This window comes from Mastigoproctus giganteus, chromosome 7 (assembly GCF_048544385.1).
Source record: "Mastigoproctus giganteus isolate SK-2022 chromosome 7, ASM4854438v1, whole genome shotgun sequence".
NCBI lineage: Eukaryota > Metazoa > Arthropoda > Arachnida > Uropygi > Thelyphonidae > Mastigoproctus > Mastigoproctus giganteus.
In genome coordinates, this window is record NC_143581.1 from 207547269 (window position 1) to 207562953 (window position 15685).

At 38.7% G+C, this 15685-nt stretch overlaps 1 protein-coding gene across 1 annotated transcript in view; it reads right to left on the reverse strand.

The window, feature by feature from the left end:
* LOC150083623 (SWI/SNF-related matrix-associated actin-dependent regulator of chromatin subfamily A containing DEAD/H box 1B-like) overlaps nt 1–15685 on the reverse strand; it is a 276675-nt gene that overhangs the window by 156426 nt on the left and 104564 nt on the right. Inside the window, exon 8 of the mRNA XM_090377391.1 lies at nt 1153–1291. Coding sequence (XP_090233517.1) covers nt 1153–1291 — 139 coding nt within the window. The remainder of the gene's footprint in view (nt 1–1152; nt 1292–15685) is intronic.

Genomic DNA, 15685 nt, shown 5'->3' on the forward strand with positions numbered 1-15685 from the left:
ATGCGGGATGGTAACAGGTATGGGCCGACTAAGCAGTCACCGACCATACCTGCCCACACATTTATTGCGAAGCGATGTTGTGCCGCATGGGGGCGCACACCTTGTGCATCCCCATGCGGCACAACATCAGTTGTCAGGAGACCACACATGAGCTGTTGTTGTTTGTTGTTTTTAGGAGCATTAGCAACTAAGGCCATATTGCTCCGGGGATATGCGGTGGTCATTCCCTGACCTTTCCGCATCCTCCGTATTTGGTGGTGACAGGCTCGAACCCCGGTCTAATCAAGAAGCATGTGCTATGCACTGCTGCTCCTGCCCACCTGGCTACGGAGGCACCCCACACATGAGAATTGTGCTGATTGAATAAGCCTTCCCGAGTGAAATAAGCCTCGTCCATGAACAAAACATAGGCTGGAAAATTCAAGTCTTGAACACTTTCTTGGAGAAACCACTGCGTAAAAGCCACACGTGCAGGATGATCTTGGGGGAGCAGTAACTGAACCTTTTGAAGATGAAAGGGGTGTAAGGAATCGTCGTGCCAGACACTCTGTACACTGCAACGAGACACTCCTAAGGCAGAAGCAACGGCATGCATGCTGGTAGTAGGATTATTCTGGACGGCATTCAACACACTTTCTTCCATGGCGAGATTTCGCGTCAAACGTGGTCTGCCCGCACTACTCCTGTTACCTCTAAATGACCCATAACCGCACAAATTTTGATGCACACACGCAAACAAGCGGTGGTCCGGTACATGTCTGTCTGTCTCTCTTCCTTTAGAAAACTGTTCTTGCTATCCTTAAACTCATCCCTTTAACAATACAAAATTCTCAAAAACATATTGCAACAATCCATAACTTTTGGTGGGAGGTTTCCTCAATTTAGCCAGAAACTTCAGGCTCACATGCTGTTCCATAATTTTTCCCAGTTTTTATATTTTTAAAGCAAAAAATATTAATTTTTTGCTTCTGCCATTTTAATTTAATTTAATGTAATTTAATCATTACAATTTCTGTACAATTTACAGCAATTGTAATGATAGATGAAGAAATCCACTAAAGACACTATATGTATGAATGATTAGCTTCTTTCATATCTGATTAAATCGGAAATTTTTCATAAAAAATAAATGACCAGTGTTTTCCAACTTACGTTGTAATCATAACATCAAATTCCTCTACCTCTTCATTTAATATGTCCAACCTTAGTTCTCTTCTTTCATCTTGTGATCCATGATATATTAAAATATTAGCATGTGGGCACCAGATCTCCCATTCACGTCTCCAATTGTCTGAAAAAAAATTATTACTCCATGTAAGCTAATTTTCTAATATGTTTAAAAAATGGTAATACTGCAATAAAATGTTATTTGATTTACTGATAGATAGTCACAAAATCAGATTTAAAAAAAAAAAAAAAAAAAAGAAGGAATTTTAATATAGCACTAATAAGTAAAATAGAAGGGTAAATTAGATCCTATTAAAATGCAACCTTGTATAATGTGGGCGATGGGGGACAACTTTAACACTCAGGTTAAAATCAAAGTGTATTATAGCCAAAAATAAAATTTAACCATTTTTTAAAATGAATACACTAAAAGACAGCTATTTGCAAGTGTTTTTATATAAGTAAATTTCATTTCACAAGTTTTTTTCGTTTAGTTTTACTCTTTTGCAATCAGTGGATGATATGAGTTAAATGTTTTAAATGGTAAATGCATGGTCAGTTACTGTAATTTATTTTTTTTTAAACAATGATATACTTTAAAATAAAAATATAATGCAACTAAAGTAAAATTTACTTAATTTTTTATGAGTATATAGACTAAAAAACATGAATTATTAAAGGTCATATTAAAAACCTTTACATTTGTTCATTCTATTCATGCACAATGCTGTTATCAACTTACATTTTATGCATCCTTTCTGAAATAGCCATCTAATTCAGATTGCCGGAACTGATGACTGTTTTTTTCAGTACATAATTCTTAATAGTTGTCAGATGCAATAATCAATCCAACTAACCAATAATGTTTTCAAGTGCTTTGTTAATTTCTGGTAGTGCTTCTTTACAGGAATTGCTGAATTATCTTCTGAGTCACTCCCTATGTCACTGGTCTTCTGTTTGTTGTTTGCCTTTCCACTGTTCACAGAGGCTGCAATTTCTTCTACATTCAGCTGATGCTCAACTAGAGCTTCTGCATCCACCTCAATCCAAATTGCCAGGTCATTTGCTCCAAGACAGACAACAAATACATTACAAGCAGCCTTTGCTTCTTGTTCTGAAAATGCTGCTAACTCAAGGTTATGATCAGTGATCTTATCTTTTCCAATACATCTCTTCCAGGAGTTTTCAAGAGCTGCTGGGATAACTTTGTCCCATGCTAATCCAACACTATATGCAACATCAGTGTTAATAGTGTTAATGTTTTCAGAAATTCTAGAGCTTTAATTTCAGAGTTCACAACACAAGCAAGTAGCTAATCACGAAAGAAGGCTTTGACGGCTGTAGTAACACCTTGATCCATGAGATAAAATTGGTGTTATGTTCTCGGTGTTACAGAAATATGATTCTGACCTTGCCATCTTCCGATTTCAGGACATCAGCTGAATGATGGGCTCAATAGTGATCCATCAGCAATAGAGTCTTTTCTTGAAAAGCAAGTGGCATCTCTTATCACAAAAATATCATTAAGTGTTGGGGCCTTTTTTTTTTTATATCCAGCTGTTTTATCACAGTTGTAAAAGTGCTCATCAGTGAATTCACCACCTTCAATAAGATTATGCAGAAATTCAGAATGCTTCTGCTGCTTCAGTGTCACTAATGTAGATTTGCCTACAAAACTAAATTGGGATATCCTATGACAAACTCTCCATCTCTAAGGTCACCCTTCCTTCAGAAGCTTTAAATGTATCATTCTCACCAAATAACATATGAAATTTAACTGTCTGGGCTTTCAAAATTACTTCATTTATTGGTGCCCCTTCCCTACATTTTTGTAGAAACCATTTGTATAAGCATTAGTCTACATCACTGTTTTCCTAAAGTCTAGTTTTCTCTTTGGAGGCCTACTTCATCTTCTACAGAGTTAAGGAATAAATGCAATTTTTCTTCCTCTTCCATTCAACTGAGGATTGTTCCTTCTGGAATTCCATACTCATGAAATACACTGCATTTTGTTTTCCACTCTTAACTCTTTCCATAATTTTTAACTTCTCTTCAACTGGCTACTACTGCAGTTGCTGATTACAAAGACAGGTCCACCACTTATTGGAAGGAAAAATAAATAAAAAAATGACATCACAAAAGCAGTAATTACTGAAAAATTTACAAAATTACTACAAAGCACCATTAGCATTAGCAGAGGCATATGATGCAAGAAAGCAAGCTTATTCAGCATCAGCCAAAAAAAAAAAAAAAAAAAAAACCCACTCCCATTTCACCCCTCCGTTCGTTCGAAATACCTGTCCAGTTGAGCTTTAAATTTGTTTAGGCTATCAACTTCAACAACAAGTGATGGAAGTCGGTTCCACCAACCAACCACCCTCTGGCCAAAGGCAAATTTCCGCACATCTATCCGACATCCGTCCTTCCTCAATTTGAATTTATGCCCTCTGAGGTGATTATTCTGAGAAAGATGAAGAATCCCATTGGCATTGAGCATGCTCAAACCATTCAAAGCCTTATACACCTCTATCAGATCACCTCGCCGGTGCCTAGTCTCCAAACTCTGTAATTTGCAAAACTTAAGCCTTTCTTCGTAAGAGCAACCCTTTGTTCCATTTACTAATCTTGTTGCCCTTCTCTGTACCCGTTCCAGCAGCTCTACATCCTTCTTGAAATGAGGCCTCCAGACCTGTATACAGTACTCAAGATGTGGCCTTACCATTGCCTTATATAAGGGAATAATCACCTCCTTATCCCTGCTAGAAAAATTCCTGTATATCATTGACAAGACACCATGAGCTACTCTTGCAGCTCGTCTGCACTGCTCAGAGAACTTCATATCTGCCTGCACAATTACCCCCAGGTCCTTTTCATTCTCCACCACTGTCAGTGTAGTACCACAGAGTTGATACGTTGCTCTGGGGTTACTGTTTCCCATATGCAGCACTTTACATTTGTCATTGTTAAACCTCATTTGCCACCTCTCAGCCCATCTGTTCAACCTTTCCAGATCCTGTTGCAGCAGCATAGCGTCAGTATTGTCCTTAACGACCCTGCCAACCTTTGTATCATCTGCAAACTTGGACATTAAACTTGATATCCCATCATCAATATCATTCATAAACACCGAAAACAACAACGGACCCAACACTGAACCCTGAGGAACTCCACTAATAACATTAGTCCATGTTGAGCAGTGTCCATTGATTACCACTCTCTGTCTTCTGCCACTCAACCATCCCCTTATCCATAGCAGCAATTTGCCTCCAATGCCACACTGCTCCAATTTGTGCAGCAGTCTTCCATGTGCAACAGTATCAAAAGCCTTTCTAAGATCCAAATATATAATATCAAAGTTATTCCCTGCATCCAGTTCTTTTGTGACTACATCATAGTATCCAATCAAATTGGTCAGGCAAGACCTGCCCTTAACAAAACCATGCTGCGTCTGAGCTATAACTGAATTCTTGTCTAGATGATCCTGCAATGCTTCTTTAACCAGTGCCTCCATTAATTTACCTGGAACAGAAGTTAAACTAACAGGTCTATAATTACTTGTGTCAGCCTTTGATCCTCCTTTGTGAATTGGGGTTACATTTGCACATCTCCAGTCTATGGGTACCTCCCCTGAGTCCAAAGACGCTCTCATAATTATGGCTAGGGGTTTGCATACTTCCTTTGCTGCCTCCTTTAATATAACTGGATAGATCCCATCCACCCCAGGTGCCTTTTTTATGTTTATCCTCAACAATCTCTCCTCCACTTTCCTCTCAGTTATTACAAAATCATCCAGCTCACTGCCAATGTTTACTTTACCTACATCATTCTCCTTCCTGAATAACTCCTCATGCGTGAATGTAGATGCAAAATACTCGTTTAGATTGTTAGCCACCTGAGCAGGATCCTCAACTGTTGAACCATCAATATCCAGTGGACCAATCTGATTCATCCCTTTCCTTTTCGAGTTCAAGTATGTAAAGAACTCTTTTCTGTTTTTCTTTGCATCCTTTGCCAAGGATTTTTCATAGTCTGCCTTTGCCTGCCTAATCTCCTTTGTGACTTGGTTACAGACCAACTTATATCTATCATAGGCTTCCATGTCACCCATTAATTTGTATGTATCCCATGCATTTTTCTTCTCTGCCACATGTCTCATTAGTTCATCTGACAATCATTTAGGCCTAAACCTTGAACAATATTTCTTAGTTGGTATGTAAAGCCTGGTAGCCTCCAAGATTAGTTCCTTGAATGCTTCCCATTTTGAGTTTGCTGTTGGTAACATCATCAGTTGGTCCCACTGTATAGAATTTAAATATTGTCTCAGACCATCATAGTCGCCTTTACGAAAACAAAAACCCTTCCCTTTACCTCTGATGGTAGTTACCTCCTTGAGTAAATCCCACTTCAACACACTGTGATCACTGCCACCTAGTGGTTCATTTATCTGCAGGTTCTTAATGCATGAAGAATCACTACTGATAATCAGATCAAGAGTATTGCTCCCTCTTGTTGCCTCACGAACATGCTGATGTAGAAAACAATCATCCAATAAATCCACAAAAGCCTTGCTAGTGTGCGAGTGACCAACCCACAAATTCCAGTCAATATCTGGGAAATTAAAGTCCCCCATTATAAGACTCTCTGATTTACTGGCCCACTCTATTTCCCTGTACAATATCTTATTATACTCATCAGAGTCATTAGGCCTATAGCACACTCCTACTCTCAATTTTGATTTCCCTATGCTTATGTCACACCAAACTGACTCGACACTGCCCTGTCCATCGATGTCGACTGGCTTCACTTCCTTGGACTTTATGTGTTTCTTAATTAATAGCATAACCCCTCCTGTCGTGTCTATCCTTTCTATACACATTGTATTCCCCAAATTCCAGTTCCGCATTACTTATATCTGTGTGACACCACGTCTCTGATATCCCAACAATATCTGCCTTTGATGTTTTGAGCAATACCTCAAATTCATCAAATTTATTTACCAAACTCCTAGCATTGGTGTACACGCAGGTATACATGCACCTGTTTCTATTCTTAGCTACTCTAACACAACCCATGTGTTTACTTGTACCGCAATGACTACCAGCAGTCTCTGAAATATCCTGCATCTTGTTTTTCAGACTTCTGCTCATTTCAATAGAAGCAGTGCAAGAATCACTTCCACCTCTGCCACTGGCTACTGTTAATCTATTAGTCCTTGTATCCCCCCCAACTAGCAGTTTTCCGACCCACCTAACACTGCCTCGACAGCATCAGCAAAAATTCTTGCACCCTTTCTATTTAAGTGTATCCCATCCCTGTAGAAGCAATCTCTCCTGTTAACAAGTACAGTCCAGGCTGAAAAAAATTCTACCCCTTGAGCCTTGCACAATCCCTCCAGGGCCGAATTGATCGACAAGGCTCTCATCATATACTCCCTCCTATCGTGTCTGGGCAGAATTGCAGACACTTTCAAGTTCAACCCTAATTCACGGCTTTTTTTCAACAGTGACCTGTACTTGCTAAGTAATTCCGCCGGTCTCCTACTCTTAATATCATTAGTGCCAACGTGTACAACTATATCACCTTTTGTGCCCTTAAAAGATGATATCCGCTCTACAACGTCATCAACCTTTGCCCCTGGCAGACATACCCTGGTCCTATTCCACCTATCCATAAGAGTACAGGATGTCTATTATAACAGTTCAGTGTTTTCAGAAAACTAAATCAAAACAAACTGTCTTGCTTGAATATTGGCCTTTCACAGTCAAAGTGAAGTGACATGATTTATGAGAAAGCAACTGACAATTTCTCACAGTGATCCCACATTCTCAAATGGAGCATTGTTTTAGAGAGAATGTCAATTTACAGTAAAGTCCTATTATCAAACAGGCAACAGTGACTGGCTCAGCTAATAAAATCTTCTATAATAAATATAATGTCACATAGTTGTATTCCTGCATTTTGGTTGCAAATGTCTTAATAAAAGACAGTAGTTTACCACTTTCCACAGTTTACTGTGCAGTATTACATAAAGTTATTGAACTCAAGTTTTATTCATCATAAAATTCATACAACTCATCACTGTCAAAACTCCCATCAATTAGCTTGTCCTTATCTGTGTCTGATGACGAATCACTGTCTTCGTATATTGCCTCGTCCTCAGTTCCATCTATGGCATTTGAAATGCCACACTTCTCAAATGACTTGACAACAATCTCAATCTTGATATTATCCCAGGATCTTTTCACCCAGGTACAAACTTCTCCTATAGTTGGTTTATTCACTCTTCCTGCTGGTGTCAAATTGTCCCCAGAAGACTACATCCATTGGTTCCATTTGTCTCTCATGGCAGCTTTGAAGGGTTTGTTAATGCTGACATCAAGTGGTTGGAACTGGGATGTCAAGCCTCCAGGTATGATGGCAAGTTTTGTTTTTTGCTCCGCAGCAATCTTCGTGTTTTTTGTTACGTGTGCCCTGAACTGATCAAGCACCAATAGGGCAGGTTTGCATAAGAGCCCACCTGGTCTCCTGCTCCAAACTTTCTCAAACCAGATCTTCATCCCATCCTGATCCATCCAACCCTTGTCATGAACGTGGACAATCACTCCTCGAGGAATGTCTTCTTTTGGCATTGTTTTGTGTTTGAAAATCAGCATAGGAGGCAGCTTGGTTCCGTCGGCGCAACAAGCTAGAACAACTGTATAATGGCTCTTTTCATGTCCACTTGTCTTCACAGTTACAGTTTTCACCCCTTCTTATCAACAGTTCTGTTACTTGGGACATCAAATTGAAGGGGGACCTCGTCCATATTTGCAATCTGTCCGAACTCAAACTGATGTGTCTTCCGACATTGAATGACAAAACGATGAAATTCAAGGACCTTCTGCTCATAGCTTTCAGGCATCTTTTGGGCAAGTCTGGTGCGTGTACGCATGCTTAGTCCATTCCGTTTCATGAATCTGAAGCACCAATTGTGTTCTCCTTTGAAATCAGTAACTTCTTTTTCATCAGCAATTCTTCTTGCCTCATGCTGAACCATCTTTGTGGACAAGGAATTCCAATTGCCCTTTGCTCTTCAATCCATATCTTCAATTCCCTCTCTAAATCAGGCCATTTTGCTGACTTGCCTCTCATGGCCTTCTTCTGCCATGACGTTTTCAGTAGGGTTTCTTCTTCCCGTAGCCAGTCTCGGATTGTTTTCTCAGTTGGAGGAGGAGGACCAAACTTACGTTCAGCAGCACGATTTCCATTCACTTTTGCAAACTGGATCACTTTTAACTTGAATTCAGCACTGTACGAAAATCTTTCTGAGCCATTTCTGGGCAGAACGTGGCAAAACGTAACCTAATATACCGGTAACAAGTGCGAAATAATGAGCGCAAAGACAACAAGTGCGAAAAAGCGGGAAATGCAAGTAAAAAAATCTACAACTACTGTATAAGATGCACCCAGTCTTTAGACCCCAAATTTTTCGAAAAAGGGTGCGTCTTATACTTGGAGAAATACAGTAACTTTAAAAGCCTAGAGGCACATTTATAAATTTTTGCACAAATATTCATACATGAGTCTCAAATTAGTTTCAATACAACACTAATTTGAGACTTTTTTTTTAATTAAAAAAAGGTACAACAGATGTAGCATATATTATGGACTAAAGTAACCATTTATACACTCCTAATTTCAGAAGATAATGTGATTAACACAACAAAACATAAGTCAGGAGTTGCCATAGCCTCTTTCAAATTACTGGCCCTAAACAATTGTCTTATCTCTCTAGATGTAAATTCAGGCCCTCACAGGTAGAATAGTGGATATAATCACCATCCACTCACACCAGATGGGAACAGCCCGTGTTCAAATTGCATCAGTGATGCAAGGAAATTTTATGGGTTCTTTTCACATCTTAGTTGAGTTAGTTGGTCTCAGGTAAGAATTGAAATTTTCCTCCCTCCTCCAGGGGAATCTGGGTTTTTCAACCAAAAAGCAGGCAAACTGACCACAGAATAGATGCAATTTACAGACACAACATACTGATGCCTTAGACTTAGTTGCTTAACACACACCTAGTGTAAATTAAGCCCTGACTTCTCAATGTTCATTACAAAAAAAAAAGTTTTTTGTGTTAATCACATTATCTTTTGAAATTAGGAGTGTATAAATGGTTACTTTAGTCCACAGTATGTGCTAATTCTATTGTACCTTTTTTTTAATAAAAAAAATGTCTCAAATTAGTGTTGTATTGAAGCTAATTTGAGACTCATGAATGAATATTTTGTGCAAATATTCTGTCACAAAAAATGCACAGCAGATAGTTAGTTGTTGCACTAGTATTTTACCCCAGGGGCTCACATCTGTTAAGTATGGGCTTGGCAAACCCAGAGTCCTGAGCTGGATATCATCATTCTTCTCTTTCTTGCTTTCTTGGTGATTCCCTTCTAGCATTAGTGGAGGCATATGATGCAAGAAAGCAAGCTTATGCAGCATCAGCAAAAAAAACACTTCCACTTCACCCCCTCCGTTCGTTCGAAATACCTGTCCAGCTGAGCCTTAAATTTATTTAGGCTATCAACTTCCACAACAAGGGATGGAATTCTGTTCCACGAACCAACTACCCACTGGCTAAAGGCAAATTTCCGCACATCTGTCTTTCCTCGATTTGAATTTATGCCCTCTCAGGTGATTATTCTGAGCAAGAGAAAGAATCCCATCAGCATTGAGCATGCTCAAACCATTCAAGGCTTTATACACCTCTATCAGATTACCTCGCCGGTGCCTAGTCTCAAGACATTGTAATTTGCAAAACTTAAGCCTTTCTTCATAAGAGCAACCCTTTGTTCCATTCACTAATCTTGTTACCCTTCTCTGTAATCGTTCCAGCAGCTCTACATCCTTCTTGAAATGAGGCCTCCAGACCTGTATACAGTCTCAAGGTGTGGCCTGACCATTGCCTTATACAAGGGAATAATCACCTTATCCCTGCTAGAAAAATTCTTGTATATCATTGACAAGACACCATGAGCTACTCTTGCAGCCCGTCTGCACTGCTCAGAGAAGTTCATATCTGCCTGCACAATTACCCCCAGGTCCTTTTCATTCTCTACCACTGTCAGTGTAGTACCACAGAGTTGATACGTTGCTCTGGGGTTGCTGTTTCCCATATGTAGTACTTTACATTTGTCAATGTTAAACTTCATTTGCCACCTCACAGCCCATCTGCTCAACCTTTCCAAATCCTGTTGCAGCAGCATAGCATCAGTAGTGTCCTTAACAACCCTGCCAACCTTTGTATCGTCTGCAAACTTGGACATTAAGCTTGATATACCATCATCAATATTATTTATAAATATAGAAAACAATAATGGACCCAACACTGAACCCTGAGGGACTCCACTAATAACATTAGTCCACGATGAGCAGTGTCCATTGATTACCACTCTCTGTCTTCTCCCCCTCAACCATCCCTTTATCCATAGCAGCAATTTGCCTCCAGTGCCACACTGCTCCAATTTGTGCAGCAGTCTTCCATGTGCAACAGTACCAAAAGCCTTTCTAAGATCCAAATATATAATATCAAAGTTATTCCCTACATCCAGTTCTTTTGTGACTGCATCATAGCATCCAATCAAATTGGTCAGGCAAGACTTTCCCTTAACAAAACCATGCTGTGTCCGAGCTATAAATGAAGTCTTGTCTAGATGATCCTGCAGTGCTTCTTTAACCAGTGCCTCCATTAATTTTCTTGGAAAAGAAGTTAAACTCGCAGGTCTATAATTACTTGTGTCAGCCTTTGATCCTCCTTTGTGAATTGGGGTCACATTTGCACATGTCCAGTCTATGGGTACCTCCCCTGAGTCCAAGGAAGCTCTCATAATTATGGCTAAGGGTTTGCTTACTTCCTTTGCTGCCTCCTGTAATATAACTGGATAAATCCCATCGATCCCAGGTGCCTTTCTTGTGTTTATCTTCAACAATTTCTCCTCCACTTTACTCTCAGTTATTACAAGAGTATCTAGCTTACTGCCAGAGTTGAATATACCTCTGGCATTCCCATCACTGAATAACTGCTCATGTGTAAATGTCGATGCAAAATATTCATTTAGTTTGTTAGCTACCTGAGCAGGATCATCAACAGTTGAACCATCGATATCAAGTGGACCAATCTGATTCATCCCCTTCCTTCTAGAGTTTACATAAATAAAGAACTCTTTGCTGTTTTTCTTTGCATCCTTTGCCAAAGATTTCTTGTAATCTGCCTTCGCATGCCTAACCTCCTTTGTAACTTGGTTACAGATCAACTTATATCTATCATAGGCATCTGTGTGTCTCATTAGTTTATCTGACATCCATTTAGGCCTAAACCTTGAACAATATTTCTTAGTTGGTATGTAAAGCCTAGTAGCTTCCAAGATAAGTTCTTTGAATACTTCCCATTTTGAATTTGCTGTTGGTAACCTCATCAGTTGGTCCCACTGTATAGAATTTAAATACTGTCTCAGTCCATCGTAGTTGCCTTTACGAAAGCAATAACCCTTCCCTTTACCCCTAATGGTAGTTACCTCTTTGAGTAAATCCCACTTCAGCACACTTGATCACTGCCACCTAGTGGTTCCTTTATCTGCAGATTCTTAATGCATGAAGAATCATTACTGATAATCAAATCAAGAGTATTACTCCCTCTAGTTGCCTCCCGAACATGCTGATGTAGAAAACAATCATCCAACAAATCCACAAAAGCCTTGCTAGTGTGTGAGTGACCAACCCACAAATTCCAGTCAATATCTGGGAAATTAAAATCCCCCATTATAAGACTCTCTGATTTACTGGCCCACTCTATTTCCCTGTAGAGTTTCTTATTATACGCATCAGAGTCATTAGGCCTATAGTACACTGTTATTCTCAATTTTGATCTCCCAATGCTTATTTCACACCAAACTGACTCTACACTGCACTGTCCAGCGATGTCAACTGGCTTCACTTCCTTGGATTTTATGTGTTTCTTAACTAATAGCATAACCCCTCCTACCTTCCTATCCTGTCTATCCTTTCTGTACACATTGTACTCCCCAAATTCCAGTTCTGCATTCCTTATATCTGTGTAACACCACGTCTCTGATATCCCAACAATATCTGCCTTTGATGCTTTAAGCAATACCTCAAATTCATCAAATTTATTTACCAAACTTCTAGCATTGGTGTATATGCAAGTATACATGCACCTGTTCCTATTCTTAGCTACCCTAACACAACCCATGTGTTTACTTGTACCGCAATGACTCCCAGCAGTCTCTGAAATATCCTGTATCTTGTTTTCCAGGCGTCTGCTCATCCCAATAGAAGCAGTGCAAGAATCACTTTCACCTCTGCCAGTGGCTACTGTTAATCTATTAGTCCTTGTATCCCCCCCCAAGCTAGCAGTTTTCCGACCCATCTAACACTGCCTCGATAGCATCAGCAAATATTCTTGCACCCTTTCTATTTAAGTGTATCCCATCCCTGTAGAAGCAGTCTCTCCTGTTAACAACTACAGACCAGGCTGAAAAAAATTCTACCTCTTGAGCCTTGCACAATCTTTCCAGGGCCAAATTGATCGACAAGGCTCTCATCATATACTCCCTCCTATCGTGTCTGGGCAGAATTGCCGACACTTTCAAATTCAACCCTAATTCACGGCTTTTTTTCAAGTGACCTGTACTTGTTGAGTAATTCTGCCGGTCCCCTACTCTTAATATCATTAGTGCCAACATGTACAACTATATCACCTTTTGTTCCCTTAAAAGATGATATCCGCTCTACAACGTCATCAACCTTTGCCCCTGTCAGACATACCCTGGTCCTGTTCTACCTATCCTTTTTACAAAGCATGTTCCCCGTTTCCCTGACAATAGAGTCACTAACAACTACTAGTTCCTGTGGGACCAGCGCATTCTGCCTTTGGGGTTGCCGCTGTGTTGTGTGATGACCAAGTGCAAGCTCTGGCATTGATGTGGGCGGTTGAGAGCTTGATGGGCCACTCAATTTAGATCCTTCGAGGGCATCCACCCTGTCCTTCAAGCTCTCATATAGGCCCATAACAACACTGAGTTGTTGCCTGATTTTGTTACACTCCTTGCATCGCGCACACACAAAGACATCCCCCATGGCAATATCATGTCCCGCACCCGATTGATCCACAAACATCATGCAAGCAGTGCATTTTAAAAGGCTGTGATTCAGAGGGCAACTGCCCCCCTCAGTTCTCTCCTGAGCCAAAGCACTCCCATTAGCTTGAGTCTTTTGCTTTGCTGCTCTGGTCTGGTCTGAATCATGATTTCAATTTAATTTCAATAAAATTTCCGTTTCAGTACAAAATTATAACCCTAAACTTGTATCCCAACACAGTTATAATGCCATATATATTTTTCAGTATCAAGTATTATCTACGAGTTCCGTTTATATAACTTCCGTATCAAGTTATGTATTAATTAATTATGTTACGTTTGTAATCTAAGTCGTTATATGTATTTAGTTAAAAGTACAATTTAATTGACAACGAAGTTTAACAAAATTAATAGATTTACTGATTAATTGACAATATTATATTATATTATATACTATACTATACTAAGCTTAAGCTATCTAGTTCAGGATATAAAGTTGTGTCGTATAACAATGGTGGCAAGTTACGAACGGCAAATCTACAGACACTTAAGTATTAATTAACTTCCAAATCTCGCTGTCTCAATTCAGAATAAACTAAGGATCCTGACTAGGTCTATAAGCTACTTATAGAAAATAATTTGATGTAACAATTGGTCAATAAAGCAGCTAAATAATGCTAAAAAACTTCTCGTTCAGCAGAGCTGCAACTTGTAACACGTGGATTTGATACCCTTACCGATACTTTTATGCAATTACAAGGCCTAGTAAAGAATAAATACACCAGATTAATAAGAAAATCACAAAATAATGCTAAACTACTAAATTTAAATCAAGAGTTTTAGAAAAACAATAATTTCAAATCAATAAATAAGAAAATCCACTTAGCGGCTTTGAACACATCTGACTCCCACTAGCCTCGTTAGCAGACTTCACTTCTGACTCTCTCTCTCTCAGGGTAATGCAGAAATTTTTTTTTTGGTTGATGCAGCACAAGCCTCAGGTGCACCATATGGCTAATAATAATAATGGCTGAATAAAATTATACAATTTATAAAGAGATTTCATTACAGTTCAGAGCATTTACTGGAGGTGAATCCCATATCCTTGAATCATTTTCCAATCAAAAATGAGAATAGGTTACATTCAGAATCAAACTTCAGATATACTTCAGGTTGCAAACAGTAGCTAGTATTGAACTTTAGCAAAATGTGATTTCAGTTCATGTACATGAGAGATATGTATTTATTTTGGCCAGTTTTCAGCATGAAACTGTTGGTTATTTGAACATTTTTTTTTTTTTTTTTTTTTTTTTTTATATTTGTTTTGGGGGACATGATCGTATCTGAGCATATCTGAAACTAGCATAAAAAGGTACAATGTATTTTGAAAAACAATTTAGGAAAAGTGTTCAATCAGAGGAAACAATCAAAGACCAAATAAAGAAACAATAATGAAAATTTAGTATCTTGAATCACTGGAATTTAAAATTTTCAGTCTATATTTCTTTTCTATTTATAAGGAGGGTTTAAAGCCATATAAAAAAATGAAATACACAAAAGATTTAATTTTCTTCATTTTGAATATGCTTTGTCTTACCATAATTCAGTAACACAAATTTCCAAAGCTTATTTCAAATGGCAACACCAATGATAACATGAAAAAGTTGGCCACTGTTTTAATCAGAATACACTGTTTTAATCACAATTACTGGAGTTTTGTCTACTACAGACTATGCACACCAATTGCATTTTTATAATCTAAAAGATTACAATCTGGGCTTCCAGAAGGTCAATATGAAGTCTTAATGAGTTCAAGATTTGTTTGTGAGATACTGCTGAGTGGCTTATCTTGTAAGTGAGAAAAAATCCTGCTGGAATATTCCATGCTACCCATCATTGTTTTGTTCAAGGATTTCTTTCTAAATGGTCTTCTTAGTATGATTTTACACTTATGCTGACTTTTTTTTTTTTTTTTTTTTGACAAAAATCAGTTCAGCAAGGCCGGTCCTCCCACCAAAAACATGACTGAGGTAAGGTGGTGACTTCCTCCCACTAAGTGGAAATGGGTCACTATTTGAGCAGCACTTCCTGAGGCTGTGACTGTGATGGACTTCATCATTTTGCTTGTGAAACTGTTCTTCAATAATGAAGGTTTTTTTTCATTAGAAAATAACTGTTTCCATATAACTGCTTCTTGTTACATGAAGACACCTCAGACTTGCAAATTTCTCTCAGATTTGTAGTCACATCACCCATACTTCTAAATCAGCTTTTATTCTTCAATCTGATTTTAATCAATTAAGCCATTCTACTGATTGAGATACTCGTCTCTCCAGCTGATATTATCTACTTTCAAAGTAAATTTAGCCAAATTCTGCAGTTAA